We start from the raw sequence: 15,677 nt of genomic DNA on the forward strand, positions 1-15,677 counted from the left end.
TTGGTTGCTGAAAGTCTCGGCGTGAGCATGCTTGAGCAAAATCAGGCAGGTTCCTCCCGCTCAAATTCTTAAGCCCAACACATAGAGGCAGCTCCTTTCCCCGCTAGAGCGGAAAAAGTGACCGCAAAATAGGTTACCAACTTCCCTAAAAACACAGTGCAGAAAGGCTCTGTGGGCCCCTATTTGAAACATCCACACTTATTTGCAAAGGAGTTGAATTAAATCTCCCAGGCCACTTTTCAGGTGCGCACAGGTTAGCCTGCCCTATCCACCCACAGAGTCTGGAGTCTGAGCTGTCAGTCTGAAATGGATGATCCTTTTGCATGCAAAAAGCATGGACAGTAAAAGCTCACACTGCAATTATGAAACTAAGGGGTTAGGCACAATGGCCAGTGTTAAACCATGAATGAGCAGCAGAGGAAGAAAAGGAGGATGCCAGCTCCCTTGCTCTGAGATACCCTGTGTGTTCTCACCTTAAAAGAGCAGCCAATTAGCCAGATCTCCTAGCATGCCTACAGTGACTGATGAGTCAATTATTTGCACATGGGGATACCAGGCTGTTTTTCTGTTGGCTTACTCAAGTCAGAAGTTATTGACCATCCAGGCCTATTTATTCACACTGATCAATCAGAAAAAAAGGAGAGCTTGCTCTATGAGCCTGGAGAGTTAGGCTCCAGGCTTTTTTTTTTTTTTTTTTTTAAATTATGCTGATGTACCAAAGGAGTACAGTTTAACTACATTGCAAAAATGAACAGTGGGTCACTCCATTTACCATTACTCCAGCTTCAGAGATGGAAAGAAAAACCATTTCCAACATATAAGTGGGTACCAAAAGTCCAGAGCAACAGAGGGTGGCCTCCCACCCTCACCCCTTGAGAATTGCCTGAAGTATGTATGGACTGTCCAAAATGAAAATCTCTTGCCCGCACAGGACGAGAGAAGCATCCAGCCCCATGCTGCCGCCCCCCACAGAGATGTGCTTCTCAAAACAGCGTTGGATCGAGAGGGAGGGAACAACTAAGAGGGGCAGCAAGGCTTAATTTTCAATCTCATCCCTGTGGAGATCCCATTAATCATACCATAAGCCTCCTGCACATTTTTCATCTTTAAACCTGCCCTCCACTTCCTATGCCTTTCTGTGCGAGTGTCTGCACTGGGAGGAAATATTCTTAAAGATTGCCTGCAAAAAGTGTCTCACACCCCAATCCTGCGAGGGACAGCCATGCAGACAAGCCCTGCACTGCAGATTCCTGATGAAATCCAGCAAATAAAGAATTTCTTGAAAATAAGAAGTGAGAGAGAAAGAAATGGACTGTGCATTTTGTTAGATTGATTTTTTTAAATACATGCTGGGTTAAGAAATTATACTGCTTGTCTCTGAAGTGTGTGTTGTGTGCACTAGATATGCAAAGGGTAGCCAAGGAGGAAATCAGGCAGTCCAAAATTTTAACTGCCAAAGTCAAAGACATTTTTTTTTTTTTTTTTTTTGCAAATATCTAGTTGGTCTAATAAGAGATATCACCTCTGCCGTGAGTTTTGATTTCTTTTGCCTCTAGACCAATACAGCTACAACCTGGATACCTAACAAGTTAAAGAAAGCATCCTTACTAAGCTTAATCATCCCTGTGTAGTGACAGACCTCAAAGAAATTAAAAACTAGTAACTGTCTAGGTTACTTATAGTAAGATTAGTTAATAGAAAGGAAACACCTATAGCTTTCTCCAGTGCAGAGAGGTAAATACTGCAATAAGCACATTTGTTTGAGAAAAGTGGGAGGTGCCTAATTCACAAAGGTCATGGAAAATTACCCCAAGTCAAACTAGGGGCACCTTGAACCTAAAGAAATTAAGAGCTACTAAACTAGCCTTGAGAAAAGAAACCACTCCTCCCCTCCCCCCTTTACTAAAACATACTCCTTTTCCCCCAAACCTCTCTTTTATACAAGCCTTTCCCAGCATGCTCTGGTAGCTGGGACTTTAAATTTGGGCGAGAGCACCAGGTGAGCCTCTTAAGTCATCTTTTTGCTTTCAACTGCTGCAGGCTCCACCTTTGCCTTCTTCCAGGTAACAAACTCTTTCAAACCTTTTACACTGCTCTCTTGCAGCTTGGTCAGGCTTTTTTCCTCGGAGGCCATAACACATCCTTTCCAGGCCCATAAGTTTACACCTTGCAACAAAATACAGCTTCTATTGCATACACACACAGCTGAGTATTTCTAGGCCATAAGGGATTTACTTACAATCCACAGCTGTAGGAGTCTGGCAATACTCCCCTCCCCCCCCCCCCAAAGGCTGCCCCACTTTTTTTTATGGTTATGCTACCATTCAGTATTGCAGGAACATCCCCTCTTCTCTGCTGTTCCCCAGAAGGGCTATAACTGTAACCTGCTCTTCCCTCCCAGTCACAAGATGCCTGTAAACTGACACATCTGTGCACTCAGTTACTTCAAATGCACCTGGGGCTGCACTGATCATCTCTCTGAAGGGGAAGTCAGTAGCAGGCTGTGCATCAGGGGACTTGAGAAAAGAAAAATACCAGGGAATTCAAGTCCAGCCCCCTTGTCCCGCAATCAGATCTGCACAGGTGGCCCCAGTGACTCAGTGCTCCACCTGTCTGAATCTCAACCTCTCTGACAAGGTTAACTACAAAGTGACAATGCATGGGTATTCAGGTCCGTTCACATCCCCAGTTTGACACTTCAAAGAAGTCTTTGGAGCTATGGGTGAGCAAAAAGAGAGCTGAAGACCACCTCTTTCCTGCTCAGGGTCTTATGCAGATTTTCATAAGGCTTTTGGTAGATGGGGGAGACATTTTAAGTTGTTTGTTCCAGCCAAGCAGTGAAAGAAGAGAAAAGCATTTGCAAATTCAGTCCAGCTATCCCATATTTAGAAACATCCTTATTTGTTTCAACAAAGACCAACAAAACATTTAGCACTTTGCTTGTGCCTGTTTTGCTGTAATAAATTTACAACAAAAGGGGTATTTCCCCCTGCTACTGCAAAACCATAATATGCAGGCAAACACACACAGAGTGAAATTAGTAGCTGTGCGGCGAGTGATGGCAAATGCAAGATTGGACAAGGCACTTCATTTTCACTGGAATTGTATTCTCATTAACAGCAGGGTCCATTTAAGACATCTGTCAGAAGCCTGCAATGCAAATGTAAATGGAAAAATTCCAGCAAGAACTCGGGGGGTTTTTTTATTCTTTTTCCCATGAACTTCACATTATGGAATTTTAACAGATGTTCGACTTGGTCACAGCTAATAAAAAGAATTATGCAAGAATTAAAAAACTGGCTCAGCCGGCTAGTGCAAAGCCTCCGCAGAACAACTATAGTTCCCATCAAGGCATTTCAGGAGGATTTACAATGGGTATTTTCTTCTGCCTTGTTGCAGGATGGTTGGAGATTTCACGAATGGCTTTGTCAGCGGTGGAGGGGGGAAACGTATCGTTCCCACCGGCTGTGAGTAGCACCGCCTCGTTTCTACAAAATGGTGCGTTACTACCACGGGAAAGTGGATTTTTCACTTGGCTTTGATTTTGAAATGACATCATGGGAAGCTCGCATCTTCTCACAGCCTTTTCTGTTGTGCCATTTACCCAGACAAAAAAGCTTCCAGGAGCAGCTGGACTCTCCTTCTGGTCTTGTAGCTCTTTCCATAAGGCAGGACTGTCTTCCAGGCTGCTACTGTCCTTAGGCTTGGAATAAAATCATTGCACTGCACCTATTCTCCCTTTGACTGCAAAATCAAGTCAAAGGTATTTGGAACAAGAGGAAAGAGGAACTAAAACCAAAGGGGAAGGCTGTGGGGACAGAAAAATGCACACATGTCCCTAATTATAAAGGGAGAGTCTGCTAAGCAGCAATTCTGTTCATCCACTGAAATTTCCCCCAAGCTAAGACATTTCCCATAGTACTAAATATACGCTTCTTTTTTTCTCAAGTCCTCCTTCATGGCAGGCATAAAAGAAGAGCAAAAAAAAAATACAGGAAGAGTGCAAATCAGACACAGAAAGGTAAAACAATTGTTTGGTTTTTTTTAAAGTGTGGTTCTGGGGGATGGGAAAACAGAAGAGTAGAGAAAAGCTATGAAGAATCAAAGGGATGGAACAGGCATAAAGAAAACCAATAGGTTAGGGACATCATTTGACCCCAGTGCTCTTTCCTGCCATGGCAGGGGTCGGACTAAATGATCTACACAGGTCCCTTCCGACCCTAGAAACTATGGTACGGCAAGAGAGACAATGGCACTAATTTAAGCTCTTTTCCCTCCCTAACAACTGGGCCTGGGCCCAGCAAAGCTGAACTGTCCACTTAAAGGGTCTGAAAGAAGGGCAGGCTATGCAGAAATGAGAGAGAGTCTGGACCCCACTATAAATTATGTGCAAAGGCTTATTTCTGAGTAAAAGTTACAGTCTTTCTTAGACCACATTACTGAAGCCTATATACTACAAAATACCTTTTTAGTGTCGCTAACCAAATGGCTTTGCAGAAGGAAAAAAACCACCTGAAGCATGCAAACAAATTCCACAAGCATCCAGATCCAGCTAGAATTGAATGTCAGTGTGCTACAAAGTAGAGAATCACATGGACATCTCCCATAATGAATTAACACGGGCTCCTATCCAAGGATAAAGACCGTCTGCTGAATAAGGGAAGAAATGCATTTAGAGGGGTTGGAAAATATCAAGAATGTGCATTTGTTTCAGCTACGCAATTCAATACACTGCTTTTATGCAAACAGTGGAGTGGACGCTTCACTGCAGAGTGGTATTTAGTGTCAGAAAATGTGATAGCCTTAACACTGTGGTAAATGCATGGGTTTGGGGGTTTTTTAAGCAAACAGATCACCAATGATTTGTTTCATTTTGAAGAGAAACCACATTTCATTTGGCAATAATTTATTTCTCGTTCTATTGGGCAGATGTGCCAAAAAAGCAATATTTCAACTGAAATCAGTTCTGAAGGATCTTTTATGAATATACATAATGGAAAGGACCCCAATTAAGTATTCAACAAGGTGCTGCCATTTTGAGTAAACAAAGTTATCTTGGCAGGGTCACATACTGCGCTAAGAGAATGGCCTGGAAATTAATTACCATCCTGACATACGTCAAAACAAATTTTAAAGAGAACAGCATCCAGTTGTAGCCATGTGTTTTATCTATCTGGTGGTATGCAAAAATCTGTATGCGGTGGTATCGAAATTTATTCATTTATTCAGAACCCCTCGGAGAAATCAAAAAGGCTTGTTGCCCTTTTTTTGCCTGTCTCCAGATGAAATCTGAGTGAATAACATGCGTTTAGTGAGCTGGAAAATAAGTACAGGATGAAGCTGTGGTGGGGGTTATGTTTCGGAAAAGCAGGTGTCATCTTCACACAAGTAAACTAATTTTTGAAACGTTCAGAGTTGCTCAAATAAGCTCCAGCATTGCCATTTGCGGGTGCTTAAAGCAATACAAAATTTGGGACTTCTTATCTTATGCAATATACATCTTTATCCTGACTTGTAATAGGAGTTGGCTATACTGGATCTGAACGCAGCTAGGGGCATGAAGGAGATGTTTTAAAAGCAAAGAGTTCTGCTGAAAGCAGGCTTTAAAATGCTTAGTTAGCTAGCGTCGCTATCAACGGCAACAAGAGAATTTTCTTTTAATACTGGTACTGAAGTGACTTAAATGGGCAAAGATCCAACCCAGATTACTTAGCTGGGTGAAACTTAAGGACAGAACCACGTGCCACACCAAACTGATCCTAGCAAGTGAAGAACAAGGACTCTGAAAGGTATTTGTCTTATTTTCACAGAAAACCAATCCCTGTTCCCTTATCTAAAGTGTTTGCAATGCAGTTTCTACTATTGCAAAATGACAGCTGCATGGAGTGCGATGGGCAAAGTTTGGAGTGGGATTTTGAAATGTAGCTTACAAGAGGGGGGCCAAATGAAATTCCTCTATTGATGCACTGGTTAATTTAGATGTTGTGCCAAATGTTAACATATGTTACAACCTAGGACGAGGTTTTCTGGTAAAACCTACTGTTTAGCAGTGCACAGAAGTTCATTTTCTCCTTGTTCTCTCCAAGTGAAAGCTGTAAGGAAGTCATGCACATCATCTATTCTAAAACCTAAAAATCGGAGACCCAAAGACCACAACCCACATTGTCCAATTCCCATTGGCAGATTTCTCTTGGAGAATTCACGTTGGCTGTGGTGGGGCATCACACAAAAGCCACTAATGAGAAGAAGATCAGGGTCAAAGATACAACTAATAGCAAAAATAAAATGGCATCTCTCTGGGGGAGCAAGTTCAGGGTCCATTGGCACCTGCTAATCCCAGCAAAAACAAAATGGGCATAGACAACTTGGACCATTTTTTTTAAATTCGTTTTCATGTGCATTTGACTTGTGCACGATGCTAATTTCCACCGCTCCTGCTGTGAAGCAGGGAAAAGAGACTTAGCACCACCCTTTGTCTCTACACTTAGTAGAGGGCAAACAAGAGACCTCACAAAATAAAGCATTGCCAAACTGCACGATTTGCAAAATGTATATGTCTTCATCATATTACATCTGTTCAGCAATGAATCCAAAAAATGTATGAGAGGTACAGGAATATCCACCTCTGTCCCAGAAGTTTCTAATGCACTTTATCAGCATAGCTTCCAAGTTCCCATTATTTCCCCAAACAGTTAACTTATCTAGATGAAATATTTGGAGGTGTGTGATTCCAGCTATTTACCTTACCTCGGAAAAGTACAACAAAAGCACTTGAAAAGAGGGTGGGAAAGAAACCAATTGTCTTACCTCTCTTAATACTGTGCTTTTATAGCCCCGATAAAATCCTCGAATACCCTGTAAACCAACAAAAAAAGACAGCTTCAGCTAAAAGGAATTAGGTAGCCAAAGACAGCAATTTATGGATGATTACACAGCAGGTATTACAGCCTTACTGAGTGGAAGATCTAAAACAAATAGATTATATTGATTATAGCACCGTATTCCAGGACTGACAACACTAGAGGCTTTTATCTTCCTTTTAAAAGGAGTGTTTAACCACTGTGAGGAATAATGGGTTATCCATTCACACAAAGAAGAAACTAGACATAAGAGTTTGTATTAGAAGGGCAAGAAGGCATAGAAACACGTTATTTCGAACTCTGTGTGCCTAACACTTGGCAAGCATAGCTGAGGTTGAGAAGTTATCCACAACTCCAAATGCATACATAAAGCAGAGCAGCAGCATTTTCAAGTTAAGCGGCCGATGCAAAACAGGCATCTAGGATAACAATCTGGCTGGATGTCTGGTTTCTTAATTGCTCTGGTTCAGAACCATCATCAGGAAAGACTTTTCAATGCTTTGTTCTTGGCTGGAAGACGACAGCATCCAACATGTTTAAAAGGCATGACATGTACGCATCAGAGTTTGGTTCCCTGGCCAGTGCTCTGAAAAGAGTATTTCCACTGCCAGTTGTTTTTTATAGATCAGGGGTCAGATTGAAAAAGAGGAGTAGGGAAGAAAAGAACGGGCACTCTGAGACCAGTATCGCATTCAGTGTCCAGAAAGCATTAGCTGTTTTGGGTAGCTCAGGCCAATAGTTTCATAGTTTCTAGGGTCGGAAGGGACCTGAGCAGATCATCTAGTCCGACCCCCTGCCATGGCAGGAAAGAGTACTGGGGTCAAATGACCCCAGCAAGGTGTTCATCTAACCTCCTCTTAAACACCCCCAGGGTGGGAGCCTGCACCACTTCTCTTGGAAGCTGGTTCCAGACCCTAGCCGCCCTGACCGGAAGTAGCACTTCCTGATATCTAACCTAAATCTACCCTCTGCCAGCTTGTGACCGTTATTCCTCATCACTCCTGACAGTGCGCGGGGGAACAGGGACTCCCCCAGTGCCTGCTGATCCCCCCTGACTAGTTTATAACAGGCCACTAGATCCCCCCTCAGCCTTCTCTTGTGGAGGCTGAACAGGTTCAGGTCCCGCAGCCTGTCCTCATAGGGCCTGCCCTGTTGTCCCCTGACCATGCGAGTGGCCTCCTCTGGACCCTCTCCATGCTGTCCACATCCCTCCTGAAGTGCGGCGCCCAGAACTGGACGCACTACTCCAGCTGCGGCCTGACCAGTGCCGCATAGAGGGGGAGGATCACCTCCTTGGACCTGCTCGAGATGCATCTGTGGATGCAGGACAAGGTGCGGTTGGCTTTCTGACTGCCTCTCCACACTGCCGGCCCATGTTCATCTTGGAGTCAACAATGACCCCCAGATCCCTTTCCGCCTCTGTGCTGATAAGAGGGGAGATCCCCAACCTGTAGGTATGGTGCTGTTTAACGCTTGCATTCAAGGCAACAGTCAACTCTATCAGTAACATGATGACCGACATATTCAAGCGACTAAGGAAGTGCTTCTCAGCCAATGTGCTGGAAGATCCTTTTAAGGGTGCTGCCCAACATGACCGGTCAGCTGGACAAACACCTAGACAAGGTAAAAATAGAGAATCCATACTGTTAAAAGCATTCTGACTTTTGGGGGTCTCCAAAATTGCTCTAGTACTTTTTCCATAGTCAAAAGATGAGTGAAATTTGTTTCTGAAATGGGATCCAGCTAAGTTCAGAAACATTATGGAGTGTAAAAAAGTAGCAATCCATTGGTACAAGATGTGCCTCAGTGCAACTACCCTATTCTCCAGGTGCTTATTCCTGAAGTAGTGCAGCAAAATGCAAATATCTGCTCGGCTCGTCCCTTCTTCAGCGGCCTTAACAAGCTGCTGGAGGGGAAGAGGGAATGAGGATGGATTTTGCGTTATCAAGTGAAGGAACAGTGCTTTGCAAGGCCATTTCGTAAATTCTCCATTTTTGATCCTCTCCCTGGATCCAAAATAGAGATGTGAAAGACGCAGCCTTTCCAAATGCAGGTATCGGCCCTGCAGAAAGGATGCAGTGCCATTAGCAATATGCTAATATGCCTCCCCCTGTAAGCCCCATGCAAACTTTCAATGCTTCATTAACCCTGGCTCTGGTGGGGGGACAGTTTTGCTTCCAAGAGTTAGGAAAACAGGAGACTGCTTGATTTGAGGGAGTCGGGTTACTGGATAAGAGCACTGCAGAAACTGGAAGCCTTGATTAGTATTTCTAAGTGCCATTGCCCCAAAACATTAAGAAAAAGAGCCTAGCCGGCTAACAGTCCAGTCCTATAACATGCCAACAGTTCTCAGCAACAGGATAGTTGCACAAAACTTCCCAGGAACAGACAGCACAGGGCTGGGAGAATGGCTTGGAGCAGCTATGTTTCAGAAGTTTTGATAAAAACCTTACCTCTTGATATAAAGTGTTGGAAAGCACTTGAAAGGTGCTGGATGAAGGCGCAACTTGAGCCCTCTGCTTTACCACTTCGGAAGGAACCCGTATTAGACAGGCGACCTGTAAAAACAGCAAACATTTAGCCTGTAAATCCCTCTGAGTCCATTTGAGTTAATTTGTTTTTTCCTTTTCAAGGAGTCATGTCTGCAAAACAGAGGGATGGCTTGTATATTTGTGTGCCAGTCCTGAAAGCTACTGCACATGATCTATGGGCTTATGAACCCACTGTCCCAGAGAGCTCTGTTGCACCCGTGAACCAACGGAAGTGTCTTCTGAAAGCTGTTTTAGCAGAAGTGGATTTCAGTCGGGAATCACTGAAGTCAGTAAAAAAAAACTAGGGGAAAGGCTGGATGTTTCTTTAAAAGTCCTGGGAATCTTTCCCAGTGTTAGAAAATGTACAGATACTTGAGGACCTTTTCTAGAACAATTTGTCCCTGTTTTCAAGGTAGACCAGTTAGACTGTGCTCTCTAGTGACTAACTGTGAATGGACACCACTCAGCACGTGATGCACATGATCTATGGGTACAGCCACACATGTGCTTTAATGTGCATCAGCCTATTTTAATGAGCATTAAAGTGTCACTAAAAAAAATGTACTACTTCATTCAGGTGTGTTAAAACAGGCTACTGTGCATTGTCACTTAAAAACCGTGCTCTTTAGTTGACATGCATTAAGACAAGCTAATGAGCATTTTCCTAGTACTTCACAGTGGAGGTACTAGATTTAATGCTCATTAACTAAACTGTGTTAATGCATGTGTAGATGCGCCCTAAAGTAACTTGATTAGATCATAAACATTTTAATTTGGTTTGAGCCTTGTATGTATATGAACTGGGAGGTGTCTTTGTAACTAAGGCGGCTGCGGAAGTACAACAGATGTGGGCAAAATAACTTTGGGGTCTGACAGATCCTGCCTTGGAAATGAAGCAACTTGTGTAACCTGTATGAACAGAGCCAGTCTACACCCAACCCCACACAGTACCCATCTTTGTTAGGCTAGTTCCTCAATTCTTCCTTCCCCATCGCATTTGGTTCATCCCAAGCTTCCCCCTGAGTCTGGCTACTCCTAGGTTTCTCCTTCCAATATTCTTCTCTGCCTACAAAGATGCTTCAAGTGGATCATGTTATACCCCAAGGTTGTTACTAATAGGGCACGCTGGGTCTGACTGTCCAAATGAGTCAGGAAGACAGGTCTACACTCATATGTAAGCACCTGCTACACCAGGGAGGTTACACTGCAATGCAGAGATTGTACTGAAGCTAGGTTTGAACAAGCCCACTTGGCTACAAATGGCAGGGCAACCACAGCACTGGAAACTGGCAAGGAGCAGCATATTACTGTCAGAGAGCTGTCACATCAGGAAAATCTTGGGGGGTTTTTTTCTCAGGGCCTCTAAAGACAAAGGACTAGATGCTATCCTTTACTGAGGTGCTTTTATACCACATCAACAGTGCAAAGGAGGTAGAAATGACCCCTGATGGGATGCCTCTTCTGGTACAAAGCTCATGGACTGGCTCTGTATCATCCTCCTTCCCCAACTTTGAGGCAGAAAGGTGTGCCCAGAATGTACTGGTGCAATGACCCTTAGAAGATTAGAGAACAAACCGTCTAAATTAGAGTCGCCCTGGTGCCACTCTAAATTGTGCTGTGAAATGGTGCCAGAATATGGGAGATAAGGTGGGATAAGGTAGTCCCCTTAAGGTGCCAGAATATGGGAGATAAAGTAGTTCTCCAGCCCATGACCCCTTTCCATCTCTTCTTGCCCCGGGTTCATGTATTTAAATCCATTTAAAAATAGCACCCTGGAAGTGCATCTGCATAAATGTCACCTGTGCAAAATCTGCATCTCCAGAAACAAACCCAAAAGGATCCAATGCTTGTAAAATAAATTAAGCCGCTATCTTGTGCACAAATACAAATACTGAACACAGGTACAGTCGCCAGGTTATATCAATGTACAAAAAGACCCCACCGTTTGTAAGACTTTTTTTGCTTTGCTTTTTTTTGGGTAACAGAGTGAAGTTCAAGCGCCATATTCATAAAGCAGCGATGAAATAAAGTCTGTTGTGACTTGTAAGGGGCATAACTGGATGAGCTAAGAGATCTCCCGGAGTTTTATTCCAAAGAGGTAAAACTCTGTGCTCTTCAATTCCAGAGGTCAAAAAAAACAAACGACCCCAATATGTCAAGGAAATAAGAATTGTCAACTTTCTTTTTGTAGTTTGGCATAAATATTTATAGAACTTCACGCTTCATAACACTCCGTGTCTTTACATTAGTTCTTTATTCCTTAAAAATAAGGAGGCAGGAGGAAGACTTTAAAAAGGCTCTCAGATGAAAAACAATCTCACCAGCCAAGGGGGTACAAAGAGCCCAGCGTGGCTTCCCGACTTCTGTGGTGTTGCAATTTTGGCATGAGAGGGGTGGCTACAAAGTAACGTATCTCTCTGTTTCTTTCCCATACCTGCATTGCATTTTTGTTTCATATTAACTTTTGATGTTCTCCCATTTGAATTTGAGCTACAAGGGAATATTTCACTGCACAAGAACAAAAACGAGTTATTGCATTGTAGCATGGTGAAAGGAAGTAAAAAGCTCATGTCATCCCGGGGTCTCTTGTCAGACTGGTTCCATAGGGCACTCTTTGCTGATGCATTTTTCATAGGCAGGTGGCGGCGGCTAAACCGAACAGTGACATTTTCACTGAGCATCTGAACTTCTGACTCGTTCAATTATTTGTTCCTACATGTGTACCTAGCCATCAAAAACAAATTAAGCATTCTTTTGATGTGATCCAGGGCCAGGTCTTCAAGGCAGGTATGCAAAACTAATTTCACGCGCGTCTATTCGGCCAGAGGGTAAAAATGGAACTAACTAAACCCCAGCCGACAGGAGGGAAAACTTTGCAATTAATTGACTGTGCTGAGACCTAAAGCACGTTGATGCCCTGAAGGGAACGTGGCACAAATTAAAATACAGATCGATATACTTCCTATAATTTGCTTTCTCCTACTTCCTCTATCGGCAACACTTTTTGGATCTAAAGGTTTTGACCTTTAGCTTTAAAGGACTATTAGAAAAGCTGAGCAATCTTAATTTATGCAGCAGCAATTGTTCCTCCTGCATTTGTCTTTGTCCATTGGCCAACCTACCACAGTGGAATGTGCCGTGCCCGATACAGAATACCCTATTTGTATAACCTGTTCCCCCAGTAAGCTTCACAAAGATGGACCTCGTTCCCCCACACCTCTAATACACCTGCAGCGTCTACTGGGGTCTCGGGGAAACAAAACGCCAAGACTAGAAGGTGAATAGGAGCAGGCAACTGAAAGGCAGCTTTCACCAAGCTGCTAGAAATATGTCAAATGCATGTGTCTCCATACACACATTATTTAAGCCATGGACTCTACCTAAGGGTGCAAGGACTTTAGGTTCAAGCTCCAATTTTTTTTTAAATGATGTTAATGGCATCACTTTGAATGTAGCCGTATTTCATAGCATGAGCCTGCTTAATGAGACAACAACGGCACCTGTTGTCTCATTCCCCATTTAATGTTAAAACCACAGCTGGGAAAAGTCCTGAATTTCAAAATGCTGGGCTTAAATCACTACCAGATAAACCCTGTGAATCTGGCAATTAGCTACAAATCCAACTGCACTTCTCATTACCTACCTGCATTAGCTAGGCAGGGGCCAGCAGCACTAAAAGCATGTTTATTTAGTCATTAGCACTTGCTCACACCTTGCAAAAAGGGGCATATTTTCAAATTAAATGAAAAAGCGCTGTTTTCTATCTATACAGACAAAAACGGTTTTGGCTTCTGAAGACTTCATGAGCGTATCGTGGCTGCCATCTCCTGGTCAGAACAGGGTTAGTATTTGCTGTAGTTCAAGCATTGCTGGTATCATAGCAGCAAAGTCCCAAGTGGGACAGTGCCTAGAAAAATTAATACCCACGATGTAGCTCTATTTCAAATCAGGGCAAAGCCTCTTGTAGAGACATATATTGGTTTAAGTGGTTTAATTCAATTTAGGGGAAATCTGTTCCTAATTGACAAAAGCTACGCCAAGAAAAGTCTGGTTTAAATGAAAATAAGCATGTTTGTTTATCCAGATTTTGGCACTGGTCTAACTAAAATTGTTTAAAAAGAGAGAGGGGGAAGGAAAGACATAAAAAAAAAAAATGGGGGGGGGAGCTTTAACTACAGCAGCTTTTTCCAGCAGACTAATCCAGCTCACAGCCTGGAGTTTTTGGAAGCTGACCTATATGCAATCTCTAGGAACAGGTAAGCCAATGCCTCCCTTCCCCATCTTGAAGAGATCAAAAATGTTGCCTATTTTCATATGTCATGAAGTTCAATAACATTCAATACATTACCTTAACATCTCCTTAGTTGAAGTTCAGTCGATACTGAATAGAGAACCCAGATACTTTATAAGCCCCTTGCACGGCATCAGAGATGCTCGTGCACCTATCCACTTTTGCTGCTTCCAAGAACGTTAGGAATGTCGGTTTTCTTCTAGGTGTCTGGCCATTTTTCATGCTAGAGACACTCTGCCCATTTCCCACTTCACTTCACCCTGAGTAACCTAGGTACACTACGTCCCACAATGCAGAGAAACCCAATCGGGCCTGATGCACCATTGCTCAAGCATCACATTGCATTTGAGGTTTAGGCTGGAGTCCAGGAGAACTTTTCCTGCAGCGACAAAGTGTCACCAATGCTGGAACATAGCCACCGTGCCCAGCAATCCCCAGGAGCAAGTTTGTCCCCGCTCCAATCTCCAATGGACTCTGCTCTTGACTTGAGGTTGATGGTAAGCTATCAAGCTGGATCTTCAAAGATCTTCCAAATCGCCAGCACGATTTAAACAAAACCCTTCCCTTTTTATTATTATTGCATTGGGTTTTTTGGACAAAAACATTAATCCAAGGCTATCTAGATTTTTCTGGATTAGTTCTCTGTATCCCTTCAGCTTTCAGGTTAACCAATTTCTTTAAAAAACCTATTCCATAGCATTTTAGAAAGTAACTAGTCCAAAGGACAGATCAGTTTTCACCATTGTGGATTTACTCATAGTTAAATACACAAACGAAAATGGTTCGGGGGCTGGGGCATACGACTTCTGAAGAGAGGCTGAGGGAACTGGGCTGATTTAGTCTGGAGAAGAGAAGATCAAGGGGGATTTGATAGCAGCCCTCAACTCCCTGCAGGGGTGTTGCAAAGTGGATGGAGCTGGACTGTTCTCCGCTGGGGCAGATGACAGGACAAGGAGCAATGGGCTCAAGTTGCAGCAAGGGAAGTTGAGATTGGCTATTAGGAAAAAATTTCTTACAAGGAAAGTAAAACACTGGACCAGGTTACCCAGAGTGGTGGTGGAGTCTCCATCCTTGGAAGTTTTTAAGACCTGGCTCAACAAAGCCTTGGCTGGGCTGATATAGTTGGGGCTGGTCCTACGTTAAGCAGGGGGTTGGACTAGATGTGACCTCCTGAGGTCCTTCCAACCCTCATTTTCCATTATCCTAAAACCTTTTTAGCAGCTCAACCAGCACATCCTTCACACCATGGTATCTCAGCCCTCCTTTCAATAGAGGTTGAAGACTACGAATTACCTTCCACTGACCGCAGGCTATCAGCATGCATATGGGCAGTTATCGTAGACCATCTGATGTGCTGTCAAGTCCCACATTTTATTTTATCCTGCTGTTAATTGTTCATAGGCCCAGGCCCCAAGGGGATTATGCAGACATTGCTACCAAACGGGGTCCCTTCCAACCTTCATTTTTTACGATTGTTATTCCGCTATGGGAGACCCCTGAACAAGGTGTATCCAGAGACCAGCTACTATTGATAGTCATGCTGCTACTATTGAGAGGCATGATAGTCTTTCCCTAGGAAAGGGAAATGCATGTGGTGCAATGCTTCTTAACTCCTAGGGGAGTAGCTTGGCACAACCCTTGCTTTTTAGGCGATGCAGCTGTCTCGGGTCCCTTGCGTTACCACAAAACTTGAGCCCCTCATCCTTTCAACTTCAGACATGTGTTGGTGACAAAAGCATACTAGTGCAGCACCACCCTTCCCATGCCCAAGACCTCTCTCTGGTATCCCCAGCTAGTGCCCTATGGGAATTACTGAGGTGAACAGGAAACAGGGCAGCAGTTTCTGGCTTTCCCCAGTACTTCATTCTGTTCATTAGCTGGTTGCTTGTGCATGAATCCATGCTAGTTCTCCATGTAACAGTTACCCAGTTTCCATGCTCTTGATCCTTTATCTTACCCTGCATATCACATACGTGATCAAGTGGAGAGAAAAGG

At 43.5% G+C, this 15,677-nt stretch overlaps 1 protein-coding gene across 3 annotated transcripts in view; it reads right to left on the reverse strand.

Moving 5' to 3' along the window:
- Window positions 1–15,677, reverse strand: part of SLC25A26 (solute carrier family 25 member 26) — a 101,382-nt gene that overhangs the window by 66,777 nt on the left and 18,928 nt on the right. For all 3 annotated transcript variants that reach the window (XM_090022122.1, XM_090022121.1, XM_090022120.1), the window contains exons 4-5: window positions 9,314–9,418; window positions 6,808–6,855 (exon numbers count right to left, since the gene is read on the reverse strand). In XM_090022122.1, the coding sequence (XP_089878248.1) occupies window positions 6,808–6,855; window positions 9,314–9,418 (153 nt within the window). The remainder of the gene's footprint in view (window positions 1–6,807; window positions 6,856–9,313; window positions 9,419–15,677) is intronic.

The sequence above is a fragment of the Crocodylus siamensis genome, chromosome 11 (genome assembly GCF_052110815.1).
Source record: "Crocodylus siamensis isolate JL-2025a chromosome 11, ASM5211081v1, whole genome shotgun sequence".
In the NCBI taxonomy this organism is placed as follows: Eukaryota; Metazoa; Chordata; order Crocodylia; family Crocodylidae; genus Crocodylus; species Crocodylus siamensis.